Source organism: Phycodurus eques, chromosome 22, assembly GCF_024500275.1.
Source record: "Phycodurus eques isolate BA_2022a chromosome 22, UOR_Pequ_1.1, whole genome shotgun sequence".
NCBI classification, from domain to species: Eukaryota; Metazoa; Chordata; class Actinopteri; order Syngnathiformes; family Syngnathidae; genus Phycodurus; species Phycodurus eques.
This window is the reverse complement of record NC_084546.1, coordinates 2679241-2697845: the sequence shown is the minus strand read 5'-3', so window position 1 is coordinate 2697845 and position 18605 is coordinate 2679241. Positions and strand designations below refer to the sequence as shown.

The 18605-nt window shown below is 48.8% G+C and overlaps 2 protein-coding genes across 9 annotated transcripts; one reads left to right on the top strand and one right to left on the bottom strand.

Annotated features, from left to right (window-relative positions):
* Positions 1-1033: 1033 nt before the first annotated feature.
* Positions 1034-4079, bottom strand: dram1 (DNA-damage regulated autophagy modulator 1). 2 transcript variants are annotated; one of them, XM_061667358.1, is made up of 7 exons: positions 3817-4079; positions 3445-3512; positions 2800-2933; positions 2534-2711; positions 1826-1884; positions 1658-1750; positions 1034-1574 (listed from the first exon to the last, which is right to left on the bottom strand). In XM_061667358.1, exons 1-7 carry the CDS (start codon positions 3945-3947, stop codon positions 1539-1541), a joined length of 699 nt encoding a protein of 232 aa, XP_061523342.1. In that variant the 5' UTR covers positions 3948-4079; the 3' UTR covers positions 1034-1538. The 2 variants fall into 2 exon arrangements, with proteins under 2 accessions (XP_061523342.1, XP_061523341.1); XM_061667357.1 differs by lacking the exons at positions 3445-3512; positions 3817-4079 and having other exon boundaries at positions 2800-3427.
* Positions 4080-5029: 950 nt separating this feature from the next.
* On the top strand, positions 5030-18222 carry gnptab (N-acetylglucosamine-1-phosphate transferase subunits alpha and beta). 7 transcript variants are annotated; one of them, XM_061667350.1, is made up of 23 exons: positions 5061-5370; positions 5459-5784; positions 6471-6609; positions 7157-7242; positions 7314-7433; positions 7509-7559; positions 7630-7832; positions 7910-7974; positions 8032-8208; positions 10690-10851; positions 11172-11351; positions 11426-11596; positions 12026-12149; positions 12509-12724; positions 12804-12912; positions 13084-13786; positions 14392-14588; positions 14828-15047; positions 15383-15496; positions 15570-15655; positions 15729-15827; positions 15893-16060; positions 16861-18222. In XM_061667350.1, exons 2-23 carry the CDS (start codon positions 5735-5737, stop codon positions 17057-17059), a joined length of 3639 nt encoding a protein of 1212 aa, XP_061523334.1. In that variant the 5' UTR covers positions 5061-5370; positions 5459-5734; the 3' UTR covers positions 17060-18222. The 7 variants fall into 7 exon arrangements, with proteins under 7 accessions (XP_061523337.1, XP_061523334.1, XP_061523335.1 ...); XM_061667351.1 differs by having other exon boundaries at positions 5061-5784; positions 16861-16951; positions 17385-18222; XM_061667353.1 differs by lacking the exons at positions 5061-5370; positions 5459-5784 and adding an exon at positions 5030-5052.
* The last annotated feature ends 383 nt before the right edge of the window (positions 18223-18605 follow it).

Sequence of the window (18605 nt, the reverse complement as noted above, 5' to 3'; positions counted from 1 at the left end):
CAACACACTGTCTATGGCTTCTGACCTTATTATCATTATTTAGATAAATGAATCATAATATCATGCCAATTGAGGCATCGTTTTACCAGATAATTTTTAATCAAAAATATTTAAGTAGTTTTTTAAAAGTTAGAGTTCTGTGCGAATAGTCCAATTTCCCCCCCCCACAAAAAAAATAAAACAAAACACAAAAAAACAGTTTTTAGGAAAGCAGTCATTTTTTCAGGGAAAATAAATGTGCTTGAGAGAAAAGTTTTAATCTTGAACGAATACATTTTTATCTATTTGAGAAAACTTGTTTCTTCGCAAAAATATTGTATACCTCGGTATACAATATTTGTTGTATGTTTTTTAAATCATACCTACAGTGTGTTAGCAGGAGGCAATTACGCAAATGTACAGCAGGTGGCAACATTCGGGAGTTCATATCAAAGAAGAAGATGATACCGGAAGCTACGTAAGGTATGTGGGCTCACTTTTAAAGCCATTGGGCTTTTTTTTTTTTTTTTATTTCATTGTATTTATTTTTTTGTAACATACTCTGACCACAACATTGATACTTAGAAGAGTACCATTACTAAAAATGATTTATTTTATTGTGCTAAATAAGCAGAGACCATTTAAGTGACGCTCCCGTGTTTTCCATTTTCAAAATAAGAGTTAAATCTGATTTAGAATTCTATCAATACCTCCCAATTTAAATTGTTACCTGTATATAAAAATTGTATTATTTCATTTTTATATTTAAAAATATACACTGAAATACAGACATTTTGTATTACCCACCTGTGTCAATTTTGCATGAGCCGCAAGAGGGCGACAAAGATCCTAATTCGCTTCTTCATGCTCAATTGGTGAGAGTTCTATCTTAGACTTACTGTATGTGTGAATTTAGTCAGCAATATTTGTCTTAACTGAATATAATGTCCCACATTTTCCTTCACCCAGGCCCTGCCCCTCCCACAAAGTTCCATACACGAATAAAGTAGATTTTGCAACCAAAACCTTACATATATATATATATATATATATATTTTTTTTTAAACATTGTAAAAAAGTGTCTTTATTGTCGCGCTCGGCAGTGTTGAATAAACAATACATTAAATGCTTTTCATCAGTCCCTTTTTCCCCACAAAGCACATTTAAGCACACGATAGATAACTGCGATATTTGGACCTGCAATACTGATTAATTGATCGTGAAATGATATTTATGCATAACATATACACTACTCACAAATAGTCAGGGTGAAATTTCCAAATCAACTTTTGGGAGTAGTGTACTACCTGAAACATTAAAGATTGCTTTCAGTCAGTCACATGCTGCTGCGCTGGCAACTGGAACAAAGGTATCAAAATATAAGTGGCTGTTTTAACAGCGTCATGTGACCGCAGTGCTCGTCGATTACACCCGCTTCTCGTAATTTTCTTTTTCAAGAGGCGCCGCCGTCGTGTCGCAAGAGCGGAGGAGCAAAGTTCAACAGGCCGAGCGGAGTCGCCCGCGAAGTGCTACAGGAAGTGTGCGTCGTCGCTCTTCCGCTACAGCAGCTCGGCCTTGACCCGCAACGTAAACAGCTGCCAGATGAGGAAGACGCCGTTACTCTTGAAAGAGCGATGTTTTATAAACAAAAAAAAACAAAAAAAAATGTGAGGCTCACTTTAAAGTCGTCAATGTAGGTGAGGAAGAAGCAGATGAAGCTGAAGGCCACGATCCACTCGCACACGGCGCTGGCCATGTGGAACGGATAGTCCTGAAAATATACAGAAATGCACCTTACAAATCAGCATTCTTGTTGTTTTCCGCCGCCGTCGCCCTCGCCACCCACCTTGCTCCCCGTGTCTCTGTGCAGGTCCATTTGCTTGACGAAAAACGCGCAAATGACAGCTTGGGGTTTCGGGCCGTCAAGGGAAAACCTTTCACGTGGAAAAGCGTCGTGCAAATAGGATAAATGTATTTGAGTAAGCGTGTTTTGTAAAAAAACGTATCACGGCCATACTTCGTCGCAGAAAGAAGCCCGTCAGCCACGAAGGTAAGTTTGAGTGCAGGTTCATTTGCGCAGTTTAGTCAGCTGATTTGTTTTTCACGCATGGCTCTCAGACCTTTGAAAATGATGTCACGACAGCGGTTTATGTTTTTGGAAGTATGAAAGGCTTTTTTGTCCGGTCGGCGTGAGCGCAGGCTTTGGCGTGGACGTTGACCGCCGCGGTCGACCCTTTGAATCGGCGCCTGTGAGTATCATTGGATGCTCTCTCTGGATGCGTCGCCAGTGCTCGTTTCTGTTCGCCGTCTAAGGCATTTCTCATTCAAGGTAAGCATGAAGCGAGCGGATGTTCCCTGTAGTTAGCTGAATCGTGTTGGTGTTTATAGATTGTTTAATCGGCTCGCATTTTCGTGTCGTTTCGATAGTGACAAATGACCGGCCGGAAACCAAGCGAGCCTCGCCTCTTCCTCGAGGAAGCGCGGGAGCGACGGTCTCCTTTTCGTCTCCTCCAAAGCGATGTCGTACGACAGCGTCGGGGAGAGGAAAGGATACTCGGGAAGAAGGCCAGAGAGGCGACGACGGCCACGGCCAGCCGCGCCCGGCACACCGCCGCCGACGAGCTGCACGGGAACGCCCGGTAGGAAATGACGGACTGCAGGAGGATGTAGAGGACGCCCGAGACGAAGAACAGCAAGGCCCCGATGTCGTGAACCGCCGTCACCGTCGTCTCCTGCCAATCAAAGCCAAACGCTTAGAGACTGTCAAAAAGAAGAAGGGACAAACACACACGCAACCGTGACGAAAGCGAAGAGCGTCACCTGGAACGTGGCGACCACGCACATTCCCAAGCAGGCGAGCATTCCCAGCACCAGCGAAGTCTTGTTCAGCCGCGCGCTCGCCGCCTCGCTCAGCTTCTCCACAAACTTGAACCTGCTGTAAACGGTCGCCATGCCTGCACGCACGCACGCAGGTGCAGTTTTCGTTTTTTGGGGCCTGAGGCCGTTCTCGTTCGCCTTTCGTTTTCCTCCAAAAGCAGAAGCGAGTCGTTTGTGACCCAAAGAGCGCATGATGAATACGAATGACCTTTGACTGCGTTGATTCCGGGAACGCGTGACAGAAAAGGAATGACACGCGGTACGGTGCGAACGGTATCGGACGTCAAGCGAATCAACGACATGAATGATGAGCCAAAAAAAATATATATAAAATCTTGATGAATAAGTAGTATACATCGCAGCTGTAGGGCGGAAGCCTCGCATGTCCAAATATGGTCAATCATATTCGTTTTTCATAAATCTATTCTGTTGGTCAGTCACCACGTGGGTGTGTGATTGTTTTGCTAATTATTGACCAATCAAATGGCTTGCTCTCTCCGATTATTATTATTATTATTATTTATTTATTTTTTGAAAGGATGAATATTGCAGTGCGCGCGTGTACGTGTGCGTGCGCGTGTCGAATACCTGCGCATGCAGACACGAACGTCATCAAGCCGAAGATGCAGCTCTCTGGTGGGTTCGCTCCTGTGTCACTGCAAGTTTACAAAAGCCAAATCCTCAAACTGACACGCTTGGTTTTGGTTTTTTTCCCGTCCCAGTTCTATATGACGACACTCTCTTCAAAAAACAACAACAACAACAACAACAACAACATAGTTCGAGTCTGCTTAGTTCGGAATAATGATCGCTATCAAGCGTGGCAAGACGAGTTTCCGCGCAGGAGGAATTCAGTTTCGTTTTCCCTCTTTGGCTGCAGAAAACGAAACTGAATTCGAACTCGTCTGGTCCCGAGTCGAAGTTGGACTTGGAGTCTGTATTGGTCGCGGCTCGTCTCACCTGATGTAAGGGAACAGCACGTCCACGTCGCGTCTGAGCACCGCGATGACGTAGGACACGATGAACGTGGACGAGGACCACACCACCAGAAAGACGGGCAACGCGCACGAGCCTTGCGTGAGCCACCACATGGCACGCTGCGCTCTCGCGTGGACGTGGGTCCGTCCTGGTCCAGGTCCAGGTCCTGGTGTGACCTTTAAGCGCTGGGTGGGAACAAGTTTAGTTCTCTCTCTCTCTCTATCTCTCTCTCTCCCCCCCCCCCCCCCCCCTCACAAAAGCGCTGGTCACGTGGTCGCCTTCCTCAAAAATGACTCCACTTCGTCATGAACCTCCTCCACCTTCTTCATCACTGCTTCTTCCCTTGGAGTGCGCAGTACTTCACTTTATTGCACTCTTACTGTCTTCCTGTGTGCGCGCTGTAAGGTCAACGAACGTTCGCCGTGCGAATGTTGTTTTGAATGAAAATATAGTTGTATAATAATAATAATAATAATAATGATAATAGATGATGATAAATCCATCAATGCATTCGCAGTCTTCTGGCCTTTCCTTCACTCGGTTCCTTCATCGCTTCAAAATGTTGCATTGTCAGTTGATTGTTCCGAAACCGGGGCCTCTCCGCCGGACGGGGAGGTCTGCCGCTCCCCCCGGCAGAACCGACGCCTCCGTCGCGCTTGCTACCGTAAGGTTACTTGTCAGCAGAAGAATGGCCGTCCGAACACTTTTGTCAGAGGCGCTCTCACCTGTACTTCTTCTGGTCTGCAAAGGTACCGCGGATGCAATCTATGACGGGCTTGCAGTTCATGACGAGTCCTTTTGTGACCTGAGACTGCAGATGAGGAACGGTTGAATTGTCAACATGGACGAAAATGTTATTTGTAAAGTTCTCCAAACCACACAGTTCGGGGGGGGGGGGGTTCTTGTTGTTCTTAGACACAGAGGTGTCCGTCCGTGTGTGTCCTCGAAGCGGTCGGCTCGGAGAAAATCTCTGGTCTCTTCTTTTTGTCGGGGGAAGCTGCATCTGCCGAAACTAAGGATACATTGAGCGGTCGACATCTTCTCCGAGGCCCTTTCGGCCGGAAGACGACCCGCCACGGAGGGTCACGTGATCAGCGTCGCTTAGTCATCACACGACAAACAGGTTCATCGTTGCTGTCGCGGCGGAGCCACCCACCGGTCCGACGAGAATACCGAACGTGTCTCGTCATAATAATACCATTAATACTTCATGACAAGGTGTTTCCTCTTGTGGGTTTCAGTCGGTTGCTTCCCTTTCGCGCGTGCGGAGTCGGGTCGTATGGAAATCGCCTCGAGATGGCGTCCGTTGTGAAATAGCGGGACGTCGGCGAATCGGAACACGCTCGGCGTTCTCGGTACGCGTAAGTGCGACGCGCCAGGGTGCGGGAGCGCTAGCGTCAGCGGCGACCGCCGAGACACGCGTTGAATATTTCTTCACTGAGCAGACCAAACCATTGAAGCTGTAATTGTGGGTGTGAGCCATTCAGGCGCCAAGGTTGGAATTGCCTTCCCCGCCGAGCATGAGTGCAATTGCACGTGAGAGCATTTTGTATCTTTGCTTGTTGAATTTACGCAGTTACGAGAGGATTTTTATGATGAGCTCAATGTCATATTTTCTTCACAGATGAAGGCAATTTGCCTGTTCCCGTGTTGCCTGTTGGTTACACATTAGGAAACAGTTAAAAGTGTTGAGAATAGCTCGAGCGCAAATCTCACTTTGAGATGTGTTGTAAAACTCCGCCTTCTGACTCCGTGGTTGCCGAGCGACATTACGGCGCCTCAAGATCGACGGTCTGGATTGTTGTTTGTCTTTAACGAGTGCAAATAAGATCAAGTTTATGAGTCCCGCAAAAGAGAAATTTGCAACGCATACAATACGAGTGAGCCCGTTTTGTTACAAATGGACAGCTTTAATGCTTCGGTGCAGAAGGAAGCACGTCAGTTACGAAGGTAAGTGTGTATGTACAGATTCAGTTCCGCCTATTGCGCTGCTTAGTCAGCGCATTGTTTTATTCATTGCAATGCTCGCTCTTAAACCTGAAATGGAATTTGTCGAAGACATTGCAACCACAATTGTTTGCTTTTGTGACGTGTTAAAGGCTCTTGGATGGTTGCGTCAGAATGCAATTTTCACCTTAGCAAAATATATTGCTGTAGCGTAGCATATAAAAATGATGAGGAAAAATGTTTTTTTTGAGCCGTCTTTTTACACGACAGTGGTCCAATTGTTCACATTAATTACCCAAAGAGGCTTTGACTTGAAATGACTCGCATGCTTGCTGCCCTTATTTTATTACTATTATGATGATGATTATTATAAACACTCCCTTTCGTGACCTCCATTCATAAGTCAAGTATCAGATAATTGGAATAAGTGAAATGTCCTTCATGATTATTGCCAAATGCATTGTCAGCGTTGGAGGCGCGTATCCCTCCCCGCCGCCAGGCGTCACCAAAGTGCGCGGGCGGGGGAAGCGGAAACGCCGGCGCCGCCGGACAAGAAGCGTCCACACGCATCGCTGTCATGTGTGCGGACGGTCAGCTGACTAATCCCGCTCGCTTGTGATGCTCCTTGTGCTTATTTCGCCTCCTTTGCTCGCCATTGTCGAATGAATGCGGCGCTATGCTTGGCCCAGGAGAGCCATGGTAGTCGTCAACTCGGTGCTGAAGCTGCTTCAGAGGCAGACGTACACCTGTCTGTCCCACCGCTATGGACTCTACCTCTGCTTCGGAGGCATCGTCCTCATGATCGTGTCTGCTTTCCAGTTCGGGGAGGTAAGGTGATCCGATTGTGCGCAATTTGCATTTGAACGCTATCCGCTGTTGTTGTTGTCGTCGTCGTCGTCGTCCGTCCCCAGCAGCTGGTCACCTCGCGCTGCCAGACTCCATGCGCAAAAAGGGCAATTCCCACGCAAACCTAAACGAACCCTCAACCTCTGCACCTTCCTTAGATGTCCTATGACACTGTTTGCTTCGAGTGGATGCTTCTTTAAAATTCGGCAGTGAAATATCTAGCTGAAATGTCTCTTAATAAAACTCCGTTCTGCCGGTGCCGAGCCGACACTTTTCTTGCCTTATCTGGACGTTTGACAACGAGGCGTCATCGTGACGAGAATTGTCACAGCAGCAATATTTGCCCAGATGCACCCCCTATTATAATATCATAATATCGAAACAATCAACAAAAGTAAGAGCAAACCTAAAGAGCCGCATTGAGGAGGAATTTGAATTTCGATCTAATCGAAGAAAGAATAAAAGCAAAACCTTGTGTGTCTAATATTTTGTGATGTCGTGTTGAGTCGATTGCGCTCGCTCCGTTCAGGTTGTGGTGGAGTGGAGCCGGGACCAGTACCATGTGCTCTTCGACTCCTACAGAGACAATTTGGGTGGCAAATCCTTTCAAAGCAGGTGAGCGCAATTATTAAGAATTCTATTCACCCCTCAAATATTGACTGAGCTCCCTGCGCGGCCTCCTGTAGGCTCTGCCTGCCCATGCCCATCGATGTGGTGTACACGTGGGTGAACGGCACCGACGTGGCCCTGCTGAGGGAACTGAAGGCAGTGAGAGAGCAACTGGCGGAGGAACAGAGAGCGATGAGGTAGCCCGTCAGAGACAGATTCTCGCATGCACGCTAGCACCGCGTATCCATTTGTTGCGGCTGTTTTCCGCATAGGGAACGTCTGGGGAAAAATGCAAGCGAAACGACAGAAGAGCCGAAAGTCAGGTAATACCGAGTGTCCCGATACTTTTGCAAAAAGCTTGCCTTTCCTGACCGCCGCGGCGCACCTCGCCAGGGCCAAAGCGGAATGCTTGCTGTCCCACTGCATCGTGGCGCCCATGCTGGCGCTGGATCCCGCCCTGCCGGCCAACGCCACGCTGCGGGAGCTGCCGTCGCTCTCGCCCTCGCTGGCGGGCGCCAAGCAGCTGCTGCCGCTCCGCAAGCCGGTTCACCCGTCCACTGCGGCCTCCGTACTGGTCTTCAATTCTCAGGCTGACGGTAAAAGAGACTTAAAAAGTGGTTTGAATGCAGTAAACTAATCAACTCATCTGGGTTTATTCACGCTCCTCTTCCAGCTGAGAAAGCCTACGTTGACGCATTCAAGGAAGACAAGAAATTCTCCGTGTCCAGATGCTACCTGGTGAGTTTGTTGTTGTTGTTTTTTGTTAGTTTTTTCCCTCGTGTGACCTTTTCGAAGATGCGGCCTTTGATCATCGTCATCGCCTCCTGCTCTTCGCAGACCACAGACAAAGAGGCTCCGGGTCTGATCCGCCTGCAGACGCTGGCCTACCTCAGCGGCTTCCCGGGCTCCTTCAAGGAGACGGAGCAGCTGCGGGCCAAACTGCCCTCTTTTGTCACTGACAAGATAAAGCAGGTGCGTGGAAATGAGTCCCATTTATTTAACCACAAGATTTGTACAAATTTAACGGAAAACGGGCAGCAGGTGGCACCGTTGCACTCTCCGAACACAAAACAACCACCTCTGCAATATCTCCTACCGCCACAAGAGGTCGCTGCCCGAAGATGTGCTTAATTGTGCCCCCCCCCCCCCTTTTTTTTTTTTTTTTTTTTTTTAAGAGCGGCACATTAATGCAAGCTCGTGTGTGTATGACGTGAGTCTTTTCATACATTCCAGGAAGGCAATCCGAGGCGGAGCGATTCATAGATGGTCGCATCATCCTTCGTTTCCTACGTGGCGTGTTCCCGCTTAGGATGGGTTGTTTCTGTTCGCAAGTGTTACGTGGTGAGCCCGCAGGATCAAGGCGCGCCTTGTTCAGCTCGCAGGGCTCTGATCATTTGCAGTCCCTGCATTGCCACTATTGAGCGCAAATTACTGGGGCAAATGATCAAAACAAACAGCAATCTGGAACACGCTCATCAGCCAGTTCGTCTCAGCCAATGATGTACTTGCACGGCTGATGATGTAATATGCCCAGACCCGAAAGGGAACAAAAAAAAAAACCAAACAAACTGTTGATTGTTTTTATTTTTGTTTTAGATAAAAATGAGCGCGTACGGTGGTATCTCGACTTACGAAGTGTTGCTCGAACAATTGTTTTTTTTTTTTTTTTTTTTTGGGCAGCGAACTTCACAGCAAGCAGCAGATAGTCAACGATTCTCCTCGTTAAAGTTTATGGCAAACGAAACATAAATATATATATATTACATAGATATTTAACCAAAGGCCGCGTAACTTTGACGAAAGTCCGCTAGCTTGACGCTAACATACGATGCGATACGCGTGTGCTGTATGTTCGAACGAAAACTAGCATCGATGTTGTAACCGTATAAGCAACGGCTATGTGAACACACACGGTGCAGCAACATATTATATAACAATACTCATAGGTGTATATTCTTTATCCTCTTCAAAAAATGACTCATATTACTGCATAGCGAGTCACTTTGTTGTGCAACTCTTCTTTGTTTGTGTCTGTATGTCTGCATTATACGTCGTCCTGCATAATGAATGCATGAAATCATGAGGCTTTTTTAAAAATGATGTTTATGTTATGGGGGGTGCTGGAACAGATGAATTACATTTCCGTTCATTTCAATGCGGGAAAGGAGGGAAAATATCTTTTGCGTAACAAGTGCAGTTACGGAACAAATTCAACTGTAAATAATGGCATTTGCCTAAGCCGCCATCGCGATGGTTAATATTAGAGCAACTATCTGGAGCGTTGCGGCGCCACTGGAAGGTCATCAGGATTTTTTGCGACCTCCGCCTGCCCCTTACCTGTTTGTTCCATTTGAGCAACAATGGGAGGGGAGGGCGGCGAAGATTCTGGACTGCGTGGCGCTTCCCCGTGTCGCCGGGCCCGTTCTGCGAAAGACGGATGCCGCTGAGCGAAGGGAGCGGCTCAGCGCTGAGGGACGGCTCCGTATTTATAGCCGCTGTTAGAACCGGCGCCATGGTGATGAAAGACCACCGCCACAGCCCCCCAACTCCTTTTGTTAGAATGCTTTTTTTTCCCCTGTTGTGTTGAAGTGTGGGCACTGTGTCATATCGACCATAGCACGTTTGTAGTATGTGTGTACCACAGAGGTACTTTCTGTGTGTACTACATTAGTCGTAAGTGTTTGTGCTCCGTGTTTGTAGTGTGTGGGGGGGCTATGAAATATGATACCAGCCTTGATTCTTCACTTTCTTTTTTTAGTACTTTTAGTGGTATCAGGCATGAAAACAAAAGGTGTAGTATTTTTTTTTTCTCCACGATTGTATGCGTGTGTGTGTGTGTGTGTGTGCGTGTACCATGTCTGTGGCATGTGACAAGCACGTGTCATTTTGTTTCTGTACTCAAGTGCGTTCGATGTTGATTTTGTGTGTCTGTGTTGCGCGTCTGCCTTTGTAGCGTTTGTGTACTTGAGTGTGTGTGCATAAAACTGTTGCGTTAACGCTGGCCGGCGATGAAAGGCGTCTCTGTGAGGCTGCCACGCGTCCTCTTTGTGCATTATCGGGCCCACGCCGACAACCGTAATAGAGATGCAACGTGATCCGGGCCGCGCTGGCTCCATAAGACCCGAGTAATCCTCACCTAAAAGGAGCAAAAGGAGCGAGAGGTGCTCGCCAGCTCATGTGAGACGCTCGATGATGGAGTGAGGCGGCGAGCGAATGCTTTCCTGGGAAGCTTAGAGTTTGCACACACAAACACACACGCACAGTTTTTCACACTGTGTGGTGGGGGATGACATCGCAGAATTTTCCAAACTAAATACTTTTGCGAGTTATATTTAGCAAATGGACGCGTCATGACAACAAGCTATTGAATGACAGCATCGCTTCGAAGAATTGCGCTCGATGAGTTTGAAATGGAGGCGGAACTGTATGTCAAATGCTGCGTTTCCTTCTCAGTTTGAGTTGTACTCTGAGGCCAGCATCGCTCTGCTCCACCTCAACGGCCCGCAGGACTTCAGAGACCTCATGCAGAAGTCCAAGAAGAACCTGACGCTGGACGGGAAGGAGCTGACCATCAGCCCCGCCTACCTCTTCTGGGACCTGACCGCCATCTCGCAGGTAACCACTTTACAGCGGCGCCTCCGTTTATCCTTGAAAAGTGACGAATTACTTCAGCTTACTGAGTCACTTAGTTGTGAAACTCTTCTTTGTTTGTGTCTGTACTTCCCCCTGGTGGCCAAGGTGCACAAACCAGAAGGAGTGGCACCATGTCCATTGAATGAAACTCCTTCTTTGCCTTCTCCTTAGGTTTTTAGTACAACGTACTGTAGGGTGATATTTTTCTTGGGATTGAGTGAATGATTCCGAACGCAGTCGTTCGCTCATTCCCTACTCCCTCAAGCCGACCTTCTCACGCCGTTTTTGTTGTCGTCGCGCAGTCCAAGCAGGACGAGGACGTCTCGGCCAGCCGCTTCGAGGACAACGAGGAGCTGCGCTACTCTCTGCGGTCGGTGGAGAAACACGCCCCCTGGGTGCGACACGTCTTTGTGGTCACCAACGGGCAGATTCCCTCCTGGCTCAACCTGGATAACCCTCGTGTTTCGGTTGTCACGCATCAGGTAGCGTCCGTCGCGCGCTGAGGGCTTGAACAAAATGGAGACCGTTTTGCAGAATGTTTTCCTTCGAACTGCAGGAGCTGTTCTTGAACCGCAGCCACCTCCCTACGTTCAGCTCGCCGGCCATCGAGAGCCACATCCACCGCATCCCGGGACTCTCGCAGAAGTTCATTTACCTCAACGACGACGTGATGTTCGGCAAAGACGTCTGGCCGGACGACTTCTACAGCCATTCAAAGGGACAGAAGGTAATGGGAGTAGACGCACAAGGATAAGAACAAAATCACAAGTCGCCCATCTTTTGACCCCTTGACCCGCGGCACACTGCAAATCTAAATCAGAACCTCTACCCCAGTGATTCTCAAAGGGTGGTGCAGAGGGCCCGCTAGTGGTTTGCAAAAATAATCTCTTCATTAAATCTATGTTAAAGAGTTTATCCAGTACGCTGTTGTGCAGTTTTTTACTTTTCAAGTAGTATATGTTTTTTAAGTGCAGTTCAGTTGTACTGAACTTTTGACCACAGTACAAAAGATTTGTATTTCATTTTCAAGACGCGTTTGTTTCATAAACTTTGATTTGGGTAGAATTTTTGCTTTAAATTTGATGTGCAATACAATCCGGCTGCTCGTGGCAACTTCCAACAAATGAATGTGAGCTCAGTTTCTCCTTCCCTGCAGGTGTATCTCACCTGGCCTGTTCCCAATTGTGCGGAAGGCTGTCCGGGATCCTGGATCAAAGATGGCTATTGTGACAAGGCGTGCAACAACTCGGCGTGTGACTGGGACGGAGGAGACTGCACAGGTAGGGATGCGCTTTCGTGATGGCAACTTTCCGGCTGAAGTTAAGATGGCGAATTTAAGAAATATTCCGGATTGTAAAGTTTCCGGGGGGACTATTTGGAAGGGACTGTTCACTTCAAGTCGACCACTTAATGACTTGTAACTGTTGAGCAGCCGGAGGAGGCACGAGAGAACAATGGGCACAACTACAGTCATATCAACAACAGTAATAGTACCGCTGTACTCGCATGAAAGCTGCTTATCTGTTGTAGCATTCTGCTGAAATGTAGTTTCCCCAACTACATTTAGGAGCCTTCAATTTCAAATTTCCGTGAAAAGACTCCAACACCCCTTTTCGTGCCACTTATATTTTTCTGTCAGGGGCCGCGGGCAGCAGCAGATTCCCGGGTGGGGTCGGCGCCGGCGGTCCCGGCGGAGCCGGCGGGCAGGTGTGGCAGTTTGCCGGCGGTCAAGGCGGCCTGGCCGGAGCCTCGTACTGTAACCAAGGTTGCGCCACCTCCTGGCTGGCAGACAAATTCTGCGACCAAGCCTGCAACGTGCTCTCTTGCGGCTTCGACGTGGGCGACTGCGGCACAGGTGACTTTGAGGCACGTAGGAGCGCTTCTCCTCCGGTTCCGGTCCAATTCTTCATCCGCTTTGTGTTACTGCGGCGCAGACCACTTTGGAGAGCTGCACCGTGCCACCCTGCTGAGTAACCAGAGCGCGTACGTGCTCCCCGTCGGAGAGATCAGACCTTATTTCAGCTTCGAACGGCTGGCTTACAGGTAAGGTGGAGATGTGCGGTTACTTTCCATTCAAAATGAAGCTGGGGGAGTTTGAAAATGTTTTCCAAGAAATTTCTGGGAATGAACTTAATTTAAGAGCCACCGGTTAAACTTGGAAATTGCTGGTTTGCTGGCTCCACAAATTTGGAGTTTCCTACTCCCTGCTCCCAGGGTGTCGGAGGCCCACGTGATCGACAACCCGGTGGTGCGTCACACCTCCGTGGCCAACAAGTGGAAGACCATCCACCTGCTGCTCCACGCCGGCCACAACGCCACCGTGGTCCAGTACAACGTCACCTTCCAAAAAGAGGACAGCACGGCGTTTACCAAGCTCTTTAGCGTGGCCGTCGACACGCGTCAGCTTCCGCAGGTTAACGGGACGCAGACCGGCGGGGAAAGTTCCAGCCGGAAGCCTCCCGTGATGACGGAACAGCCCTTCCTTTTCTCGGATGTAGCCGAGGACAAGAGGGGTCCCAAGATCCAGAGGAAGCAGCCAGATGAACTCGAGGCCATCGTAGAAGTTCCCGCGTTCAACGAGTCGCTCTTGCCGGCCCCTTTGCGGAGCGAGCTGCAGAAGCTGGATGAGAAACTCCTCAAAGGAGACATCACCCTGAAGGGTTACAACCTCACCAAGGCTCGCCTGCTGGCCACCGACCGCAAAGAACGTGACAGAGAGGAACTTGACGTGCCTCCCGCGGTGGAGAGGCCCAAAACCTCCAAGCTGCTGAGGCACATTACCAAAGTGAAGAGCACCGAGCGGCAATTGGAGCCCCCCCACGTTGCTCCAGTGGGGAGGAGGCTCCAACACTACGTCCCCGCTGACAGAGGCTTCTTGCCGTGGGAGAAGAAGAAGTACTTCCAAGACCTGCTGGAGGTGAGCTCGCAAAAACAATCCTCTGGCTGTGCTCACAATCTTATCGTGGATTATATAGTTCGCTAAAACTGACGGTAAACTGTTGTTCACTTATCAGCCAAGCGCCTCAGTCGTTGCTCACTACTTTTTAACACGCATTGTGGGACACGTTGAGTTTGCTCTATAGGGGAGAACTTATGCTCACTACAAAATGGCAAACTCACTTTCAAAGTGGCACTATACTGTAATAGTGGATAGCGTAAGGGACTGTAACAATACATCAAAGCTAAGATTCAAAATAGCATTTTAGCGTAGCATAGAGTTTTGCCCACTCCGCTCAGGCGACCGTCACCGGAGAAGATCACGTGACGTGCGGTCGGTAGAGGCTTGCTGGAGAAATGTATCTTCGGCCCTGGCTTGCGTTTTTAAATTGACTGAAAATATAAACGCTAAGTTTGGTAGCGCTGTGAGCTCATAATGCCGTATCTGAATTGGAGGCGCAAGCTCTGAAGTTGGAAGGGGTGTGTTGCGGTTCTGCCATTTCTAAGGCGACGCGGCTTCATGTCTTCGGAGTATCACGATTTCGGCTTTCAACCTCAGTTTTAGAGTTGTCTTTTTTTCAACAGGAAGAAGAGCGTCTGCAGACGGCCCTGGCGTACGACATTGCCGGCGGCGGCGGACGCAAGCTGCAGGACACGTTTGCCGACTCGCTGCGCCACGTCAACAAGCTCCTCAACCGCCAGTTTGGCTTCGCGTCTCGCAAAGTCCCCGCGCACATGCCGCATATGATTGACAGGCTGGTCATGCAGGAGCTGCAGGACACGTGAGTGGGCTTCCTCGGCTGCCTGACAGTTTTAAAGGCCCCCGCACAGCCAGCGACGTGGCCGAAACGTTTTACAAACAAGATTTGATCATTTCGTGTGTACCTGAGACTCAAAAGCCAAGCGGGGAGAGAGCCCCCGTCTGCGATTGGCGAGTTCAGTTCAGTGCAGCTGTTGCAATGGCGAGCGTTAAGACACGCTGCTTCTTCTTTTCATATTTTTTTTCTTTTATTGCCAACAGATTCCCGGATGATTTTGACAAGACATCCGCCCACCGTGTGCGCCACTCGGACGATATGCAGTTTGCCTTCTCCTACTTCTACTTCCTGATGAGCACTCAGCAGCAGCTCAACGTCTCGGAGGTGTTCGACGAGGTCGATACCGACCACTCTGGCGTTCTGTCCGATCGCGAGATTCGGACTCTCGCCACCAGGATCCACGAGCTGCCTCTCAGCCTCCAGGTTGCGTAAACCAGCGTTTCCCCAAACTTTATTGAGCCAACGCACGTATTTTACATGAGAAAAATCTCACGGGAACCACCGATGACAATTTCCTCTTAATTTATTTACAAATGTACCCAGCGAGAAATGTGGGCCAATTGACTTGAACAAGAAGCTATTATTCTCTTGTATGAATGGCAACAGCTTGATGCACTGCCCTCTAGTGGAAGAGAATTTCATTATTCTGCCTGTCACTATACGTCGCTGGCAAAGAGAGAAAGCGACACATTAATTTTCGTAACAAAAAATAAGAATGACGACTCATCCGCCGATATGTATTGCTTTCGGCCGTCCAGGACCTGACAAGTTTGGAGCAGATGTTGATCAACTGCTCGAAGACACTCCCGAGGAACCTGAGCGAGCTCCACCTGGTGAACCCCACACAGGAGGCCTACTACGACCACAGCATGGTGAACACCTCGCGAAAAACGCAAAACCTCAATTCGGTGCTGTCAAGTAACCTCGTGGATTCTGGTTCCCCAGCCGCCGGTCACGAAAGGCCTCATCGTGTACTGCACGCCCATCACGGAGCGCATTCGCAAAGCCTTCGTGGACCAGAACAAGTACAAGTGAGACGACCGGTCGCGACACTGGCGTGCTTTAAAATACTCTCCTTATTTTAAGAGCTCCCCATTTCCGCAGGTTTGAGATCAAGGGCGAGGAGGACATCGCGTTCAAGATGGTCCGCACCAACGTGTCGCACGTGGTGGGCCAATTGGACGACATCAGGAAGAATCCCAGGTGACGTCCACCCCGATGTGGATTCCCGTTTATCGCGCTCCCTAACAGCGCGCTTTCGCCTGCAGGAAGTTCATCTGTCTGAACGACAACATCGACCACGCCCACAAGGACGCCGCCACCGTGAAGGCGGTGCTGAGAGACTTCTACGACTCCATGTTCCCGCTGCCCTCCCAGTTTGAGCTGCCCAGGGAATACCGCAACCGCTTCCTCCACATGGACGAGCTCCAGGAATGGTAGGTCATTTCCACTGCAGGAACTTTATGGACCTTTGGAAGGCCAATGTGGGCTCAAGGGATCACGGGGATTAGTGTCTCAATTTAGTTCCTGGGACAAAAGAAGACCCTGCCGGCACCTGAGCATATCTGATTCGAAATACTCTGGAAGAAATTGAATTGTTGATTTTTGGGAATCGAAATTTGGGAATGTTATTGTGAAGTGTGTGGAATTACTGTTTATTGTTATTTGTAGAATCAATACATTTTTTTTTTTTTTGCAAATGAAATCACATTTGACGGAGAAATTATGTGAACAGTTCACCGAAAAATAGGTCTATGTTATGATATCGAAAAGCGTAGCGAGGAAGTCAACCGCAAGCGTAAACGCAGCGGCCGTGAAAGCAACCTCCCTGGTGGAGGTAATCAACGCGTCTCTCGGCACGAGTGGCGGCACACCAGCTGCTCATGATGGCAGCATCATAACGTCACACCGCCACTCTTGGCCAAGTGTTGCCACCTTGTCACCATGGGGATCCCGAGCGACGGGTGGGGGGATTCATATCCAAAGACCGCTGCTTCTTCTCGAAGGCGGGTGGGCTGCGGGGGCGTCAGGGTCAGGCCTCACACAGAGACTTTAAAATTAGACGAGCGACCTCAGATGGAGTGGTAAGCTGAGCGTTTCGTCACCTCCCCGAGTGTCGTTTGAGTGAAGTGCTGTCACCCGCGGAGACCTCCGTGTTGCATCACCGTCCGTCCTTTTGTTCATCCACGCAAATGTCGATGAACATCTCTCCTAATGGAAGCTCTCCCCCTCGCAGGCGAGTCTACCGGGACAAGTTGAAGTTCTGGACCCACTGTGTCCTTGTGACGCTGGTGGCCTTCACCGTCATGTCCTTCTTCGCCGAACAGGTCAGTGTCCTCCGTGTCTTCCGTGTCCATGGTTCGCATCCTCGCCACCCAAATGCCCAACCCGGCGGCTCGTCCGTCTCATGTGTGCCGAGCGGTGCCAGGACCTGACTCGGCTGAAACCAAAGCCCCCCCCCACCGCAAATCCCTTTTCTCCCTCCCCTCGTCGTGACTCTCAAGAGTCGGATTGCGCATTTTCCAATTATTTTTGTCGCCAAAAAAAACCTAAAACAAATCCCGGTTTTGATGTTGCGCTCTAATGACGCTGGTGTCCGGTGTCTCGAGGTTAACAGTTCCGCTGACCTTACCGGAATCCCCCCCACTAACCTCCACCCAGCCCTTAGCGACCGTAACGTTTGATATCTTTATCAAAACACATTTCTAGAGGTGCTCCAGTATCACATTGGTCTCCTCGCGGACTCCCATTTTCTCACAGCTGATCCACTTTAAGCGCAAGCTATTCCCCCGACGCAAAACGGCTAAAGACGACAACCCCGAGAGAGTTTGAACCAGGAAGTCCTCCTCCTCATCGTAATCAGCAGCAGCTTCAACGCCACCTCCGTCCTGCTCAGTGAAAGATTTTTTTTTTTCTTTTCCGTCTGGTGATGGATGAAGAAACAAAGCCAATGAAGAAGCAACATGAATGTTTCTTTTACTTTTACGCACTCAACACTCCTGAGGCCCTGTACATCAACTTTTTTTTTTTTTTTGTTGCCCTTTGCTAAAACACGACCAAACGGACAATAATGCTTTGACGGGAGACATGTTTTGAAATTGTTTGTGATAGGAACTATTGGACATTTTACTGCTCAGAGTTCATTTTAAAGGAATTGTATAAAAAAGGGGTCATTAATTTAAGTCCTTGTCGGTTATGTCTTTAACACTATGGGATCTAGAAGTGCCTTCTTTGTTCATTTCTATACTTTTACAAAACAAATGTTAGTGTGAAAAAGTTGTCTACCGATTTGCGTGCGTGTGTGTGTGTGTGTGTGTGTGCGCGCGTGTGTGTTTAGGAATCAATCGGCCTTCCTTGAATCTGTGTTTGTCAGACGCGGCAGCGTTCCTTCTCGCCGTCTGCGCGCACGTGTCCCCATGGGACCCAGCAGACTCGCTATAATGTCTGAAATTCAGACGACTCGGCTCTTTAACTTATTTTTGGGGGGATTGTAACGTTGCCATGGAGACAGAGCACTTTGTCGTTCTGTGTGTCGCCGCCCTTTAACGTCGCTTGCTATGGCTCTTCCGACTGAAATAAAATGTTCGGCCATCTTCGTCTCACTCTCTCCATCTGCTTTTTCCTCAAGCACGACAACAAGACATATGCATGAAAAATATTCTTTATTACAAACTCTCCCTCCCTTACCACACAAACATTTGTTAGTAAAAATTTGTCATAGGGTTACATTAGTGAACAGTGAAAAATCACTGTTGTACATTTCAATGCATAGTTTGTCATAGAAACCGAAAGTCAGATGTTACTTTTCCAGAGAACAATCCAAGAAACAGAACCTAAAAATAGTAAAGCGGTACCACAGAAGAAGAATAAATCCCTTTCATCCCCATCAACCTGAATAATAAGCACATCAGTTTAGCCGGAGGAGAAAGAAATCAATCTGAGAAAAGTCCGTGACAGATCTGCCTACACACACTAGATCAC